At 49.2% G+C, this 15,826-nt stretch overlaps 1 protein-coding gene across 2 annotated transcripts in view; it reads right to left on the bottom strand.

The window, feature by feature from the left end:
* PHF21B (PHD finger protein 21B) overlaps window positions 1-15,826 on the bottom strand; it is a 118,959-nt gene that overhangs the window by 31,958 nt on the left and 71,175 nt on the right. Inside the window, exon 1 of one of the 2 annotated variants that reach the window (XM_006866837.1) lies at window positions 4,397-4,448. The exons of the other annotated variant lie outside the window; for it this stretch is intronic. Within the exon in view, the coding sequence (XP_006866899.1) occupies window positions 4,397-4,448 (52 nt within the window). Of the gene's footprint in view, window positions 1-4,396; window positions 4,449-15,826 lie in introns of those variants that run through there. 2 annotated transcript variants of the gene reach the window in all.

The raw sequence follows: 15,826 nt of genomic DNA, 5'->3' as shown, positions 1-15,826 counted from the left end.
CGGGCAGTGTTTTGTTCTGTTGTGCATAGGGTTGCTATGAGTCAATGGCACCTAACAACAACAACTTGTTCAAACTCTTCTTCTATCCACAGCCTCTGTTCCAGACATCGCACCCTATGAGCCTGGCCCCTCGGGAGGAGGAGGATTGGTGGCCCAGTGGACTCAGAGCCAGCCAAGCCATGGGCACTGCTCTCAGTACACCCAGAGACCCAGACTGGGCATCTGAGGGCCACCATCCAGAGAAGCCCAGCTGGGTGGAGGGTAAGGGACGAGATGTGAACCTTTCAACAGCCGATAGAAGTAGGAGAAAGTGGCAGACAGGCTGTGGGAACAGCGATGGGAAGTCCAAGTCACCCAAGACATAGCACGGTGATTGCATCCCGGCTTTTCAGCATCATGGATGGTTCAGGGGCAGGGGGAGGACACGCTGCAATCTTTCAAGCCCCCTCCCATTCCCTTTCCTAGATAGCATTGCTATCTGCACTGTACATTAAAAAAAATTTATTCTAGATTTGATTGTTGATGAAAACACACACAAGCTCTACAATTCCACAGTCTGTACATGTTCAATTCTGCCAGACCGACGGAATCTGTCAGGTTGGACATAGAGCCTCACTCTCCTTTTCTGAGTTGCTTCTCCTCCCCTGCCCATCGTTCCTGCTGTTGTCATGTTGACCCCACAGAGACAGTTCTTAAGGAACCCTGGTGGCTCATCTTTTTGAAACCCACCAGCGGCTCTGGGGGAGAAAGTGAGGCTTTTTGCTTTCGTACAGATTTAAAGCCTCAGAAACCCTAAGGGGCAGTTCTCCTGTGACCTATGGGGTTGCTATGAGTCGGAATGAATGCAATGACAGTGAGTTAGCTTGGGTTTCCATAGTTCTGTAAACAAGTACGATACTTAATGTCTACATTCTTGATGAATTCAGCTAAATTGCTGTTGTTAGGTGCCATTGAGAGAGGTTTCGGCTCATAGCAACCTTAAGCTAAACTACTGTTTGGTTTAAAAATGACCTCAGGGGATATATTTGGTTTAAGGGTTAAGGTTTAAAGATGATCTCAGGGGAATACATTTGAGGGTGCATACTGCCTCAGTGGCTTCAGAAATTCTGAATCCCAAGAGAATTGGAATTTCTGTTATGTATTTCTCCCCCCTTTTGATCAGGGTTATTCGATAGAAGGGCGTTCTAGTGCGGCGCTGTGGGTTAATGCGTTGTGGCACTGCACAGCCGGTTTAAACTGCAAAGTAGGCAGTTCAAGCTCACCGAGTCGCAACTTGCAACTGGGAAAGCCTATACAGGGTTGCTATGGGTCGGAACCGACTTGACGGCACTTACAACAACAATTTTACAGAGGTACTGAACTGCCTATTGTACACTTCCATAAGAGCCTTCACTGCAAGAGCAGCTTCTTCCAGCGAGAGGCAACCTGAGAGGGGGCTCATGGTGGCCGTCTCAGCAGCGGCCATCTCCTGCCAGGGCAGTAACATAAAAAAAAAAAAACTTTTTAAAGGCACCTCGAATAGAAAGGAAGACATAAAACTGCCTTTGTTTGTAGAAGACATTATCATATAGTTAGAAACTCCACAGAATTGACCTAAAAAGCTATTAGAACTAGTATGTTTAGCAAGGTTGCAGGCTACATCATCAGTATACAAAAGGCAATTGTGTGTCCATACACTACCTGAGTCCTGGTGTGGCGGCTGTGAGTTAATGCGCCACACTGCAAAGTCGATTCAACTGCAAGGTTGGCGGTGCAAGCTCACCAGCTGCTCCTTGGAAACCCTATACAGGGTTACTATTGTTCGGAGCTGACTCAGCACTTAACAACAACAACAAACACTTGCTACAGGTAGAAGTCTTGGTGTGGTGCTGTCAGAGAAGTACTGGACTACTAGCCACAAGGTCAGCAGTTCAAACCCACCAGCCACTCCTAGGAACCCTGTAAAGGTCACTATGAGTTGGAACTGACCCAACTATACTTTCTCCACTAGTGATTCCAATTCCGAGCAACTCTCTAAGGCACAATAGAGCTGCCCATAGGAGTTACATCTTTATGGAAACATACTGCCACCTCTGTCTCCCATGGAGTGGCTGGTGGGTTCGAACTGCCGACCTTAAGGTTAGCAGCCCAAGACTTAATCCACTCTCTACTAAGGTCCATACAAAAATTCACCGACATTTGCAATTATATCAAGAAATAAATACGTATGGATAAATCTGGGATTTGATGCGTAAGACTTACACAGTGAAAACGTCTAAGCACTGCAGAGAAAAAAAATAGAAAGTAAATTAAGAGAAATATCATATGCATGGATGAGAAAGTTCAATATTGACACAAATTCTCCCCAAACTGATCTTGTAGATTCCGTACAACCCCAATCAAAATCTCAGCAGGCTTTTTTATTTTTTTAAATAAAAATTAACAGGATGATACTAAAATGCATATGAAAATGCAAATGGCCTAGAGAAGACAAAATAACTCTTAAACAAACAAATGGCAAACGTAAAAGGTTTAAACCACTTAACTTCAGAGTCCATGATAAAGCTATAGTAATTAAAAGAACATGGTATTGGCATCAAGATGCACAAGAAGCTCAATGGACCAGAACAAAGTTCAAATATAGATTCACACATATACGATCAATTGATTTGCAGAAAAGGATCCAACGACAGTTAATTTAGTGGAAAAAAGGCAGTCTTTTCACACACGGTGGTAGAACACAGAAAAGGTTCTTAGATACAACACCAAACATAGTCCACATGAGAACAAAGGAATAAAGGGCACTTCAACAAAATTAACAATTCTGCAGATGTAAAGACAGCATTAAACAGGATGAAAAAGCAAGCTACCACTTTTTTTTGGGGGGGAAGGGGTGGGACAAAAAAAAAATTGCAAAACACTTATTTGATAAGAAACATGTATCCAGAAAACGTAAAAGAACTCTTTGAACTCAGTTATATGATAAAATGAGCAAAAGTTCTGAATGCTTCGCTTAACTAGATGCACGACAGCAAATATATATGGGACAAGACACCAAACGTCATCAGTCAGGACAGGTGACTCCAAACCACAATGAAGTACTTGCTGCTGCTGGTAACGGCTGTCAAGTTGGCGACCAACTCATGGGGACCCCAAGCACACCAGAATGAAATGCTGTCTGGTCCTGCAACCTGATTGGTTGCAGCTCAGACTGCTGTGACACACAGGGTTTTCATTGGCTGTTTGTTTTTTTTTTTTTTTTCATGTTTTATTGTGAATTATATGATAGTTTACATGAGAGAACTTTAGTTTTACATTCATTCCACCGTATATCGTTTCACTGCCATGGTTCCAATCCTCTCCATGCATCATCAACCGACCAAAAGGTATATCCTACAAACCCTCCCCCACCCCCGCTTCAAGTCTTCAGCACACAGTTCCCTCTCCCTCTCTGGATCCAAAGTCCCCAGCCATCGTCTCTGCCTCTATCTCGGGCCTCGCTGCTTCTCTGGGTAGGGTCCCGTTCTTGGCTCTTCTCCGTTGATGGTCCTAGAGACCTCCGCTCCTAGACTGAAGAGTTAATCACTCCCCTCCTTGCTACAAAACGTCTACCTTTACATTTCCAACCCTCACTATCAGTCCTGATAACAATCATTCACTATTGTACCACAAGTGACCCTTCTGCATTTCATTTCATCAGCTCCGTCATTGGCTGATTTTTTAAAGTAAACCACCAGGCCATTCTTCCTAGTCTGGGTTAGTCTGGAAGCTCCCCTGAAACTTGTTCAGCACCCCAGCAACATGCAGCCTCCATTGGCAAATAGGTGATAGCTGAACATGAGGTGCTTTGTCCAGAATTGAGCCCAGGTCTCCCACACGCACTGTGAGAATTCTACCACTGATGTGCCAGAAAAGGTGTGGGTGAGGACGTGGAGCAGCTGACTCTCATGGGTATGGGTGAGAATGTAAAATGGTCACATCCTTCAAAAGTGGAATACACACTGACCATACAACGCTCCCACCCAAGAGAACTGAAAGCACTCATCCACACCAAGACTCATCCGCCGCAAGTGCCCAGAACATCTTTATCCGCAATGGTCCCAAATCGGAAACAGCCCAATGTCCATCAACAGGTACATGAGTAAAACAACTGTGGTCTTCCCACACACACTGGAATATTACTCAGGAATGAAAAGGAGTGATCTATCGATGTGCACAAAGATGCGGATCAATCTCAAAATACTTTTGCCGAACAAAAGAAACCACACAGAAAAACAAAAACCATATGCATGATACAATTTATCCACAATTCTGGAAAGAGTAAACTAGTGAATAGTGATTAAAAGAGAGCAGAAGCTGACCGGAGAGAGATGGGGATGTGGGCTGCAAGGGGTGGATTGCCAAGGGGCATGAGGAAGCTTTTTGGTGTGAAGACTATGTCTGATATCTTGATTTGGTAATGGTTTCATGGTTGTATATGTGAGTGTAACTAACGTATCATACAGTGTATTTTCAATTTGTGATGTTGATTGCGTATCACTGGTACCACAATGAAGCTGTTAAAGCTAACTTCCCTCCTTATATCTCTCCACCCCCAAATGACACAGCAGAGGGTCTTGTGCCCCCAGATCAGTGTTCCTTCTCCCAAGAGTGACAGCTTCACATCTTAATATTTTTGTTTAATAAAACTTTCTGAGATTGTAGCAAAACTTTTAGACTTACCCTCAAGGCTCCCTTCCCAGAAAATGCCCTGCCCCCAAAGGGTCACACTCCCCGAGGTTCAGCCCCTTCCAGCTAGCTGCCAGTCTCTCTGCATGGAACCAAATTATCCACATTTAACTAGACATTCACTTAGGACATTTGCTGGAACAAAGCTGGAACTGCAGTGCAGAGCACATTAAAAGCACACATGGCTGCTCTGTGAGGAAGCATCTCGACTTTGATGCTGTTTACTCTCCCTCACCAACCCAGAAGCCCTGATCTTGTGAATAAGGTGGAAACCGCATCCCAGGAACCACCTGTTTTCCCAAATTCAAATGGTGGGGGGCTTAGGAATGTTTGTATCCCATTACAAGGATGGGATGAGATAGTCTGGGTTCTCCCAACGTGACCCCCCAGCACACCACCATCTCTGTGAGCTTGTCAGCCATCAAACCGTGGAGTAGAAGCCAGGTCCAGAGCAAAGATCCAACTCAGCTGGCTCTGCCCACCAGGGACCTCAAGGTTGCTGCTGGTCCATGCTTCTAGCAGGTCCTGCAATCTAAAGACTCACACAAGGGCCTTCTCTGCAGTGGTTTCCCATCAGTGGTAGCATGAGGGTCCAGCTCAGTGACCGCTGGGGAGACGGATTCCTGCATAGGGAGGGGGGGTTGGCCAGATGATATTAGAGCCCAGGACCCCTGGGGCACAAACTTTCCCCGAGAACTGGGAGCCTGAGTAGGAATGAATCTGCTTTCATGGGGTCTCCCTTCTAGCTTGTTGTTAGGTGACACTGAGCAGGCTCTGACTCATAGTGACCCTAAGCACAACCGAACGAAACACCACTGGGCCTTGTTCCATCTTCACAACCATACGTTCGAGCCCACTGTTGCACACTGTGTCAGTCCATGTCCTTGAGGGTCTTCCTCTTTTTTGCTGACCCTCTGCATTACCAAGCATGAGGTCTGTTTTAGGCTGGGTTCTCAAGAGAAGAAAAGCCAAAGCGGTCTATGTAGATACACAAGGGGAAGCCAACAAGCACTGGTACTAGGTTCCAGCTCATACACGCACAGGTTTATTCCAGACAACATGTTTAAACATGTCTCTGAAATCAGCAGTCGGCTGCAGACAAGTTCTCTTAGTAACACCCTTGTCTTATCTCAGAAAAAAAACCAATCAAATCAGTGGCTTGTGAGGGGATCTGCTGGCCCAGTAAAATTTAAGGCAGAGAGGTCAACTCAAAAGGTTACGGCAACTGTTTTTTGGTATTCCAAAAGGGTAATATGGTTAAGACATTAACAGAGGGGAGTATTATGAAGACATTTTAAAAAAATTGCAAAGCGCATTGGTGAGAAAATGGCCAGGGAAGTTGGGCTGAGGAATTTGTTTCCCAACACAACAATACACCAGCTCACTCTTCCAGGGTAGCCAGGGCTGTCCTAAGAGAGTTTCATTGGGAATCCTGACCCCATGCAGTCCTGATCCGGCCCCTTCACACTTCTTTTTATTCACAAATCTCAAAAAACATTTAAAAGGAACTTGATCTGAGTCCCTCAAGAATGCCAACACTGCTGTAGGGTGTAGGTGTAAATTGAAGAGCTCACAATCCTTTAGGGGAGGGTGAGCTAGAAAACATGACCTTCAGAAAGGTGTAGGCCTAGAGGGGAGGGCCTGTCGAGAAACAGTAACTTCATATCTTGATATTTCTGTTTAATACAAGTTTCTAGGATTATGCAGCTATCAGTAATTTTAGACTTACCCTCACACACACACACACACACACACACACACACACACATGAGGGCTGCCAAAAGTTAGTGGATAAAGTGGAATGACAAGATAATGGAACTTTCCACAAACGTTCTGAAGCCCCCTGGTGTGTGTGCGGATAGAGAGACAGAAATGTATCTCAAGGAACTGGCTCACCAGGTTATGACCCACTACCAGGGAGTGGATTCTGACTCACAGTGAGTGAACCTGTAAATCTTTACAAAAGCACACAGCCTCATCTTTCTCCCATGAAGTGTCTGGTGGGTTTGAACTGCTGACCTTACAGTTGGTAGTCCCACTAAGCCACCAGGGCTCCTTCACAAGATTATAGAGGCTGGCAAGTCTCAAGTCTGGGCTCAGGTGGGAGGTGTCTCCTGACTCACGTAGGCACAGGGGCTGAGAAATCCAAGTCAGCCTCTAGGGGGCAGGCTCATAGGGTGAGTGATCCCAAGAAATGGAAGTCAGGTGGCGATGAGCCAGGCAAAGGACCCAGAGCAGGTGAGCAAGCTTTGCTAGACTAGAGCCTATCTCCCCCTCTACTGATATGATTCTGGTCACATCACAGAATGATTACATCATTGTTGTTGTTATTAAGTGCCTTTGAGTCACTTCTGACTCATAGTGACCCTATCTAGGGTTTCTGAAGAGCAGTTGGTGGGTTTGAACTACCAACCAGTGGCTCAAAGTTCAGTGCTGATCCTACAGTGCCACACCAGGAGTCCAGGTTACATCATTACATAACTGCCAAACTACGTCATTACACAACTGCCAAACCATGTCATTACGTAACCTCAAAAGGACATCATTATATAGCCACCAAACCACATCATTGTATAACCTCCAAATTACATCATTACATAACTGCCAAATAGTGTCATTACGTAACCACCAAATGGCATTGTTACATGACCGCCAAACCATATCGTTATGCAACCGTCAAATGACATCATTTCATAATCGCCAAACCATATCATTACATAACCGCCAAATGACATCATTACACAATCGCCAAACCACGTCATTACCTTCAAATTGCATCATTACATAACTACCAAACTACATCCTTACGTAAACCACCAAATTACATCATTACATAGTTGCCAGACCATGTCATTACATAATCTCCAAATGACATCATTATACACCTGCCACACCGTCATTACGTAACCTACAAATAACATCATTACATAACCTCCAAACTACTGAGAATCATGGCCCAGTCAGGTTGACTAACACACAACCTGGACCCTCACAGTGCCCTTGTCCAAGGACTGGTCCTTCCCGATGACATATCCAAAGTCAATGTGATGTTCCAAGGAGCATTCTGATTTTATTTGCTGTTCATTCTTCTGAAAGTCCAGAGTATACTCAATAGTCAAGATCCTAATTCAAACAGAGCAATTCTTCTATGGTCTTCCTTATTCACTGTCCAGCTTTCGCATGCATATGAGGCTATTGAAAAGACCATGGCTTGGGTCAGGCTCACCTTAGTCCTCAAAGCACATGTTTGCTTTTTTAACACTTAAAAGAGGTCTTTTGCAGCCGATTTGTTTCAGTGTAATACGTCTGGCTAAGATGCTCCAAGTAAGTTCAGACGTTGTCCAGCAAGGGGGAGGATGCAGCTGCCTGTGTGTTGTTGGTGTGTTCTGTGAGTGTTCATGTATGTGCGCTGTAGCCTGTGTGTGTGGGTCCACTGTGTTTCCTGCCTCTGCTGTCCATCTGCTCCTGTGGGCAATGCTGACTGAGGGTTCTGGTGCCTGGGGGTTACTGGTACCCGTTCTCCTGGACACCCACTTTGTTACAATCTTGTGGGGACTTTGCTGAGAAGTTTTTCTGTGTCTGTGATTCTCGGTCTTCCTTTCTGGTTGGGGCTTCCCCCCCACCCCAGACTTGAGGCACTGGGGAGTCCTAGACACCCACAGTCAGGAATTCACAATCAAGGTGGGGCAAGGGGGCTCCGGAGCTCAGAGAGGAGGGCAGAGGACAGAGGCTGAGCCTGAGGGGGCTGGGAGGCAGACAAAAGAACGTGGCTTTGACCTTGTATTGGGAATCATGCAGCAAAAAAGAACAATACCATTCCTCACAGGAGGTTTGTCCCAACTCACCTGCCCACTCCATGAATTACAATCCTCACACTGGACTCCTGGTGCCAACCTCATGCCTGACCCCCTCCCCACCAGACACTGGCATTTCTACCCACTGCCAGAAAGTCCGGTGACAGACACTTCTCTAAGTCCAAGTGTTCCCTCTGTGCTGGGCCAGCAGGACGAATGGACGTGGTAACCACCAAGGACCCAACAGTCTGGGCACAAACAGGGTGGCAATTCTCGGAGCCAGAGCCCAGTGCCCCCGTTGTTCTGGGAAGAGACTGTTATAGGTCAGGCCAGCAGATTTCTGGGAACTGTGGGCTTCCCTCTGCTGTGCACCCAACCCTTCAACGCCCGGAGAGCTCCAGCTACTTGCCTCGAAGGCCCCTCCATGTGCGCTCTCCTATGCCTTCACAGACCACTGATTCACAAGCATCTTATCCGGCAAGAGCTGGCCTTGCTGCTCCGCGTCGGAATTTATCGAGAGGGGCATACTGGACCACCTCAGAGACGTTCCCCAAGTACTGGTAGGTAGTCTGTGGTGCACCATAAGTCAAGATACGTGACCTCCTTATGGCTACATTTATAGTTCTCAGCAATTTCATAAGAAAAAAAGGGTCATAAAAGCCAAAGATAACTTCACATTTTTTCTGTACCAGCTGAGTCCCTCTGGAAGACTGAAAAGCCTTGGAGAAATTTGGATGTGACCGAGGTGGACAAGAGGCAAGGAAACAGGTGTCAAGCACCTCTCCCGAGGCAGAAAGCTTCTCCTGGATTTGCAAAAAGTATTTGCTGAGTGCATGCCAGTTCTGACCCAGGAGTGTACAGGGGCAGCGGACTGGGCTCTGGGTTGGGCTCAAGTTCTGCTCCAACACCAGTCGTGTGGGACCCCAGCTCTCTGAGTCACACAAAGACCACCCCTGCTGCCCAGAGCCACGAGGGTCAAATGGAAGGGCCAGGCACCAAGGGGATGGGGGGCACTGGACAGTGGGCAAGCTGAAGACGCAGCCTTGTCCAGAGTTGGAAAGGGACATGGCTATACTAGAAGGGGTCTAAAAGGCAGGGAGAGCTGGTCTGGGATGAAGGTCCACCTTGAAATGGGGATGAAGGATATAAGCCTGTCCATGTGCAAATCCTGGCATGGGCACCGTCTTCTTGGTGAGCCCAGCAAAACCACCCATACTCTCCAGCATCTACCTCCATGTCTGCACATAGATGCATGCATGTGCCTCACCCCATAACCAGGGTAAATACGGGGGCACGAGAAGTATGAGGAGGGGCAAAACAAGCCAGTCATCTGATTGGTTTTGAGCCCCCAGCATGGGCAAGCTTCCTGTCTAATCCCTTCACCATTCAAGCACAGTTACCGCCCGGCACTGTGGGCCGTGCTTCTAGGAAATATTTGTACCTACTCCAGGATGCTCCCCCATGGGTAAAAGGTGCTTTCATCCTGATCTGGGGTAAACGGTGTCCCCTAATGACCCTGCTACTTGTGAACGTGATGTGTTTGGATCTTTGTTATCAGCATGAGGTCGTCCTGGAGGAGGTGACCCTGAGCCAGTACCACTGCTGTCTTGAGAGAAGACACGCAGAGATACGGGGAGAAGACAAGACCACATGAAGACGTGGCTATATACCAAGATACATCGGGGTCACCAGCAGCTGGAGGAAGAAGGAAGGACATTCTCCCAGAGAACCCGCAGGAGTAGGGCCTGGGTAACACCCTGAATTCTGACTCCGGGCTTCCAGAACCAAGAGCATGAGCTTCTGGTCTTATAGGTCACCCAGCGTGTGGTCCTTTGTCACGGTGGTCCCACATGGTTATGGCCTCCCCTGATCCTGTGCATCCCCACTGCCCACCCTCTCTCCCCACAGACCTCCGGCCCCTGCAGTTACCTCCTTTAGTGCAAAAGGCCCCAGACTTCACCACCTGTGGCTGGTCCCACACTCATTCAGCAGATAACTCAGGGTGCTCAGTGATTTGGAGGCAGGGCAGGGCTGCACCCTACTCAACACCCCACGGCAGATAGCAGCTGCCTCTTCACCTGAGGCAACCTGGGTTCTGGAAGTCTGCCCCCTGGGTCTCCCCAGCCCCGAGCCCAGCCAGGCACCTGAGGTCCTAAATCCACCTTCGTGGGGAACCTGCTCACATGTACACGTGCACCAGCCTCTACAATCAGGCAGTGAGTATGCGGTCAGGTCCCAAGCCTGCTGGCTGGCATCCATACTGTCTTGGGGACAGAGGCATGGCGACAGTCAACTGGCAGCATGAATGCAATAGAACAGGGTCAGATGTGAGAACCACGCCACCAGTGTGGGGCCCCAGCTCCGAATGCCAACCAGCTGGAACTCAGTTCTGAAGATTTTCCCCTCTTTCCTGGTTAAGAGTGGGGAGAGCAAACCTCGGGATCACAGTGGGTCTGTCCCTCCCCCCAGCTTTACTGGTCCCTCAGGCTACTTCAGAGACAGGAGAGCTGATGGGTGTTGAGAGAAAGGAACCCCCTAAGCTCTCTCATGGAGGGAAGCAAGGAAGGGGCAGCCAGGGAGCAGCAACTCCAGGGTCTCTCCTTTCCAGAATTTTCTCCACTTGAATTCATAATTCAGGACATATTGCTGCTGAGACCCAGGCACATGACCCCAAGTGCAGCTCCAACCCCGCCCAGCTGTGCATCTGTGGGGGTGTTTCCTAACCTCTCTGTGCCTCATTTCCACCACTGTGAGTCTAAGATGACCTAACCCCTATCTATGGGATTGCCGTCGGTGTGGTCTGTCACAAAGGAAGCACTTCATTCTATGTAACACACAGATGTGCACACTTGAGCCCAGTTGCACAAGTACAGCCAAACCTGAGGCCCGAGATTATAGGTGAGAAAACCGCCCCATCTCCTACGTGAGCATGGAGTAGCTGGGAGTCCAGATGAAATGGGAGTGTGAACTTGAGGGTGTTCGGGACGTGGCTGTGTGGGCTTCCATACACACACACACACCAACCAGGGGGGTCACCACCAACCCTCACACATGCCCCAGTCTCCCGGAGATCCAGCCTCACTTTGTGTGGCACATGGGGCATCGGAAGCTGTTTCAAAAACTGTCTCATCTCCACTCAGGGCTATGATGATGCCTGGGAGAGATCACCATGGCAACGGCCACCTGGACCGGCCTGGGAACCTGGGATGGGAGTACTGGGGGTGGCTCATGTTTGGGGTTTTCTTTGGTCTCTCCTCATCCCGCCACATCTTCTGGCCACCTTGCCCGAAGGTGCTAGGCTCCCAATCCCATGGACTGTCCAGCTCAGAAGGTCACAGAGCCCCCATGAGTCCCATCCACACACCACGACATGCCACGGCGGTAGAGGCTCACCCATGGCTGCAGCTCAGAGGCTGGGGGATCAGAGCCTCATGGGAAACTTTTCATTGTATCATCTGGGAACCCCAAGGCACACAGCGTCCAAAACGGAGGCTTCTTGGGCCTGGGAAAAGGAGCTCTGTTCTCACTGGAGGGAAGTCAGGCATTTAGAGGCGAAGAAAGCGGCAGCCACTCCAGACCGCGGGAACACAGGTACTGGACAGTCCTCCCTCCTAACACTGCACACGGGGAAACTGAGGCCCAACTAAGAAGTCGGGACCTCCAGTCTCATCACAGGCTTGGGGTCACCCCCTCCACTTCACCATGTGGCTCCATAAGGGTTAATAAATAACTTAAGCATGTGCTCATAATTCTATCTTTATAGCTCCGTGTTGTTGTTGTTTAGAGCCATGGAGTCGGTTCTGACTCATAGTGACCCTGTATAGGGTTTCCAAGGAGCAGCCAGTGAGTTTGAACTGCCGACACAGGCACGTGCTTAGAGCGGTGAGCACCTAGTTGATTGTTCTCAGGTGAAGTTAATGTACCGCCTCTATTACCATCTGAGGTGGCGCTTCTCATTCTGGGGCGTCAGGTTGACCCCACACCTGGCTCCACCGCCCCATGGCCCCAGCTCCTCCCAGCTGCCCCTCTGTCCTCACAGGGGCTGCCCTGGCCCTTGGTGACCACTTCTCCCAGCCTACGTCTGTGTGTGCCCTCATAACCCAGCAGAGCATCCTTGGAGCTGAGGCCACAGAACAGGTGGCAAATGGGCCAGTGACCTGTTTACCCAGTTGCCATGGAGTTGGTTCTGACTCCTGAGTCAGAGGAGGTCTGTGCTCCATAGAGCTCTCAATGGCTGACTTTTCGGAAGCAGACCGCCAGGCCTTTCTTCCTAGGTATCTTGGGATGAACTTCAACTACCGGCCTTTCAGTTACCAGCCTGGCACTTCACAGACGTGCCACCAGGGTTCCTTTATCTGTATTTCCTATGAAACAGCACAAAAGGAGGACTGTCACGGTCACTGAAATCATTCTGCACCATTGTTATGCACTGGAAGAGCGTTCAACTATGCTGTACCATTAAGGGTCAGCAGTTCAAACCCACCAGCCACTCCACAGGAGAAAGATGTGGCGGTCTGTTTCCATAAAGAACACAGCTTTGGAAACCCTGTAGGGCAGTTCTATGTGGTCCTACAGGGTCACTATGAGCCGGAACCGACTCAACAGCCCAGGGTTTGGTTCGGGGTTTTAAGGAGCTCTGGTGGTGCGCTGGTTGGCTGCTAATCAAAAGACAAGTGATTCGAGCCCACTCAGCAGCTCCCTGTCAGAAGGATTTGGTGATCTGCTCCCGTAAAGACGACGGCCTAGGAAACCCTATGGAGTTGTTCTACCTGCCACATGAGTTGGAACTGAATTCACAGCACACAACAGTAACATACACGAAATGGCATGCTGGACTAAGATTTAAGATTGTCTGTGGGCTGTCTTGTTGATCTGCACAATTTAGGGTCCTTCCCAACAGAGAGCGGAGGGAGGCTGACCTGCCTGGACCCTCAGGTTATGGTGGGCACTCCTGAGATGATAGAAAGATCATCTGTAACGGGGTTGGAGTGGAAATTACCCAGGTGTAGACAGCTGTCAACACACATCAAACAGTACAGTTATATAAGAATGTGAATTTCAATGCATGTAAATTATATCACAAAGAAGAAAATCATTTAGTAAAAGAAAGACAAATGTTCCAGCTCTACCTCTCATGGAACGAGGGACCATGGGTGGTGAAGGGAGGTCTGTTGGGGGCAGAACCCATGCCCCCGACCCTTCGGTGGCTGCCTAGTGAGATTCTTCATCTGGCATGGAATCAATGTCTCTAAGGAATCCGTGACGGCAGAAAGTGAAGGGGATGTCTTTGGAGTGCCGTGCAGGAAGCTGGCACAGGACCAGGGCAGGTGAGGATTGCCCAATGGCACTGGGTCGAGCAGTAGCATTTACAACAGGATTTTGAAAAATTCCATTTTCCACAAACTTTCTGAAGTCTTCATCAAATACATTCATTCCCCAACCTCATCAGTTACCAACAAAGACATCTGTTCTGGATTCTCTATCAGCACTAAAACCAGGTTTCTTCTGAGGTACTGGAAGCTGCAGAGAAGAGAGGCCCCAGGTGGTTAGAGTCCTTCTATCTCCCGGCCTGGCACCATCTCCACACCTGTACTATGCACACCCATTCTGGGAGAAATGTATCTCAGCCTGGCTCAGGCAAGCGCAGGTGGGGTGGTTCGGATGCCGTGGGAGAAGAGGACCAGAGCAAGGACACCCCCATGGAGGGGTTGCGTGTGAGCCTGCTAGCCCAGCATCCTCATCGGCCACATGGGACCCTTCCCTTCAAGAAGAACCACCCTGCAATGCTGACAGGGAGATTAAAGAAAATAAAGGGAACACTATGCACCCCGAAAGGGAGTCCAGGTGTGGCGCTGTGGGCTAATGCGTCTGACTGTGAAGTTGTTTGAACTGCAAGGTCAGTGGTTCAAGCTCACCAGCTGCTCCTTGGAAACCCCATACAGGGTTGCTATGGGTCAGAATCAACTCGAAGGCCCCTAACAAAAACAGCAACATGCACCCGGAAAAGCCACACCCTCTTCCTCTCCCAGGAGTTTCCGTTAAGGGAGGGGGCACTGGGAACTTCAGACATCTGTAACTCATGATGACACCAGGAACAGACACAGCACAGGGACAGAGGCTGGGGGGCTGGGTCTGGGAGGATGTGAAGTCTCTTCACAGAGGGGGCACTGACGACAGCCAGACACCATAAGACATGGGTCATAGAGACCAACAAGGCCTCCAGGGGGCCCAATCCCCAGAAAGGGACGCACGCAGGGAGAGAAAGAGGGGCTTAGGATGAGCATGGACCAGAGGTGGGAGGCCAGGGGGAGGATGGGGCCTGAGTGAGCACGATGAGGGGGGGACACAGGACACCTGTTGGGCTCTGTGGGCAGGTGACACATGATACAGAGACGGTAGGACAAGGAGATAAAAAAGACGAAATCCTTGCCCTCAAATGTCCCCACAGGGGATGGATGGGGAGACAGGAGAGGTTTGAACCAGCCCCTACCAGACTGAGCCTCAACTTCCCCATCTGCAAAAGGAAGCCATCAGTGAGCAAAGCTCCCACTGCAAACACCCACAGCAGAAGTTCTGCTTACAAATCTCCACACAACAAAAACTGGTTTACAACGGCAGGAGGGATGTAATGTAAGACATACGCTTCAGCCGACCTCATGACCTCCCCTTCAAACACAGTCCTGCTGAGGCCCTGTAGGATAAGCACTGGACCATAAGGTCGGTTTGAACTGCAAGGTCAAACCCACTCCTTGGATAAAGGGTCGTTATGAGTTGGAGTTGGCTCGATGATACAATAACAAAACTGACATCCGGGTGTCTGTGCAGCATCAGCCCCATGACTGGCCGCCCGGTTAGCATTTCTGATCCCCCCCCACACACACACACACCCTGAAGGACCAGCTGGAAGAAAAGGCTGTGCTCAGCATCCCCCATAGAACTGAGGGAGGTTTTACTTCCAGGTGTTAGAAGGCTGGTGTGTCCCTGGGAGGGGAAGGTGGGGCAGACAAGATCAGGAAGAAGGACTTCCCTGGAGGACCTCAGGTTCCCCATCTGGGAAGGTGAAGGGTGAATGGAGAGCTCCAAGGACGAGCTCAGGGCCGCTGAGAACATTGTGGGTGAGCGGTGGGGCTCTCAGGTGGGACAGGCTCGACCACAGTCCCTCCCCACCCCAACCCTTGGTCTGTCACACTCTCAGCTCTCTTTCCTGCTTCTTCAGCTCCCTGCCCACAAGCTGTACCTGCCTCTTAACTTGAGATTCACTCCCCTAGAATGTGGACCTGTTGAAGCTTCACAAAAAACCCCAAGAAACAACTTTCTTTTCTTTT

Source organism: Chrysochloris asiatica, unplaced genomic scaffold (genome assembly GCF_000296735.1).
Source record: "Chrysochloris asiatica unplaced genomic scaffold, ChrAsi1.0 scaffold00097, whole genome shotgun sequence".
NCBI lineage: Eukaryota > Metazoa > Chordata > Mammalia > Afrosoricida > Chrysochloridae > Chrysochloris > Chrysochloris asiatica.
Note: the sequence above shows the minus strand (reverse complement) of the source record. Positions and strands in the feature narration are given on the sequence as shown.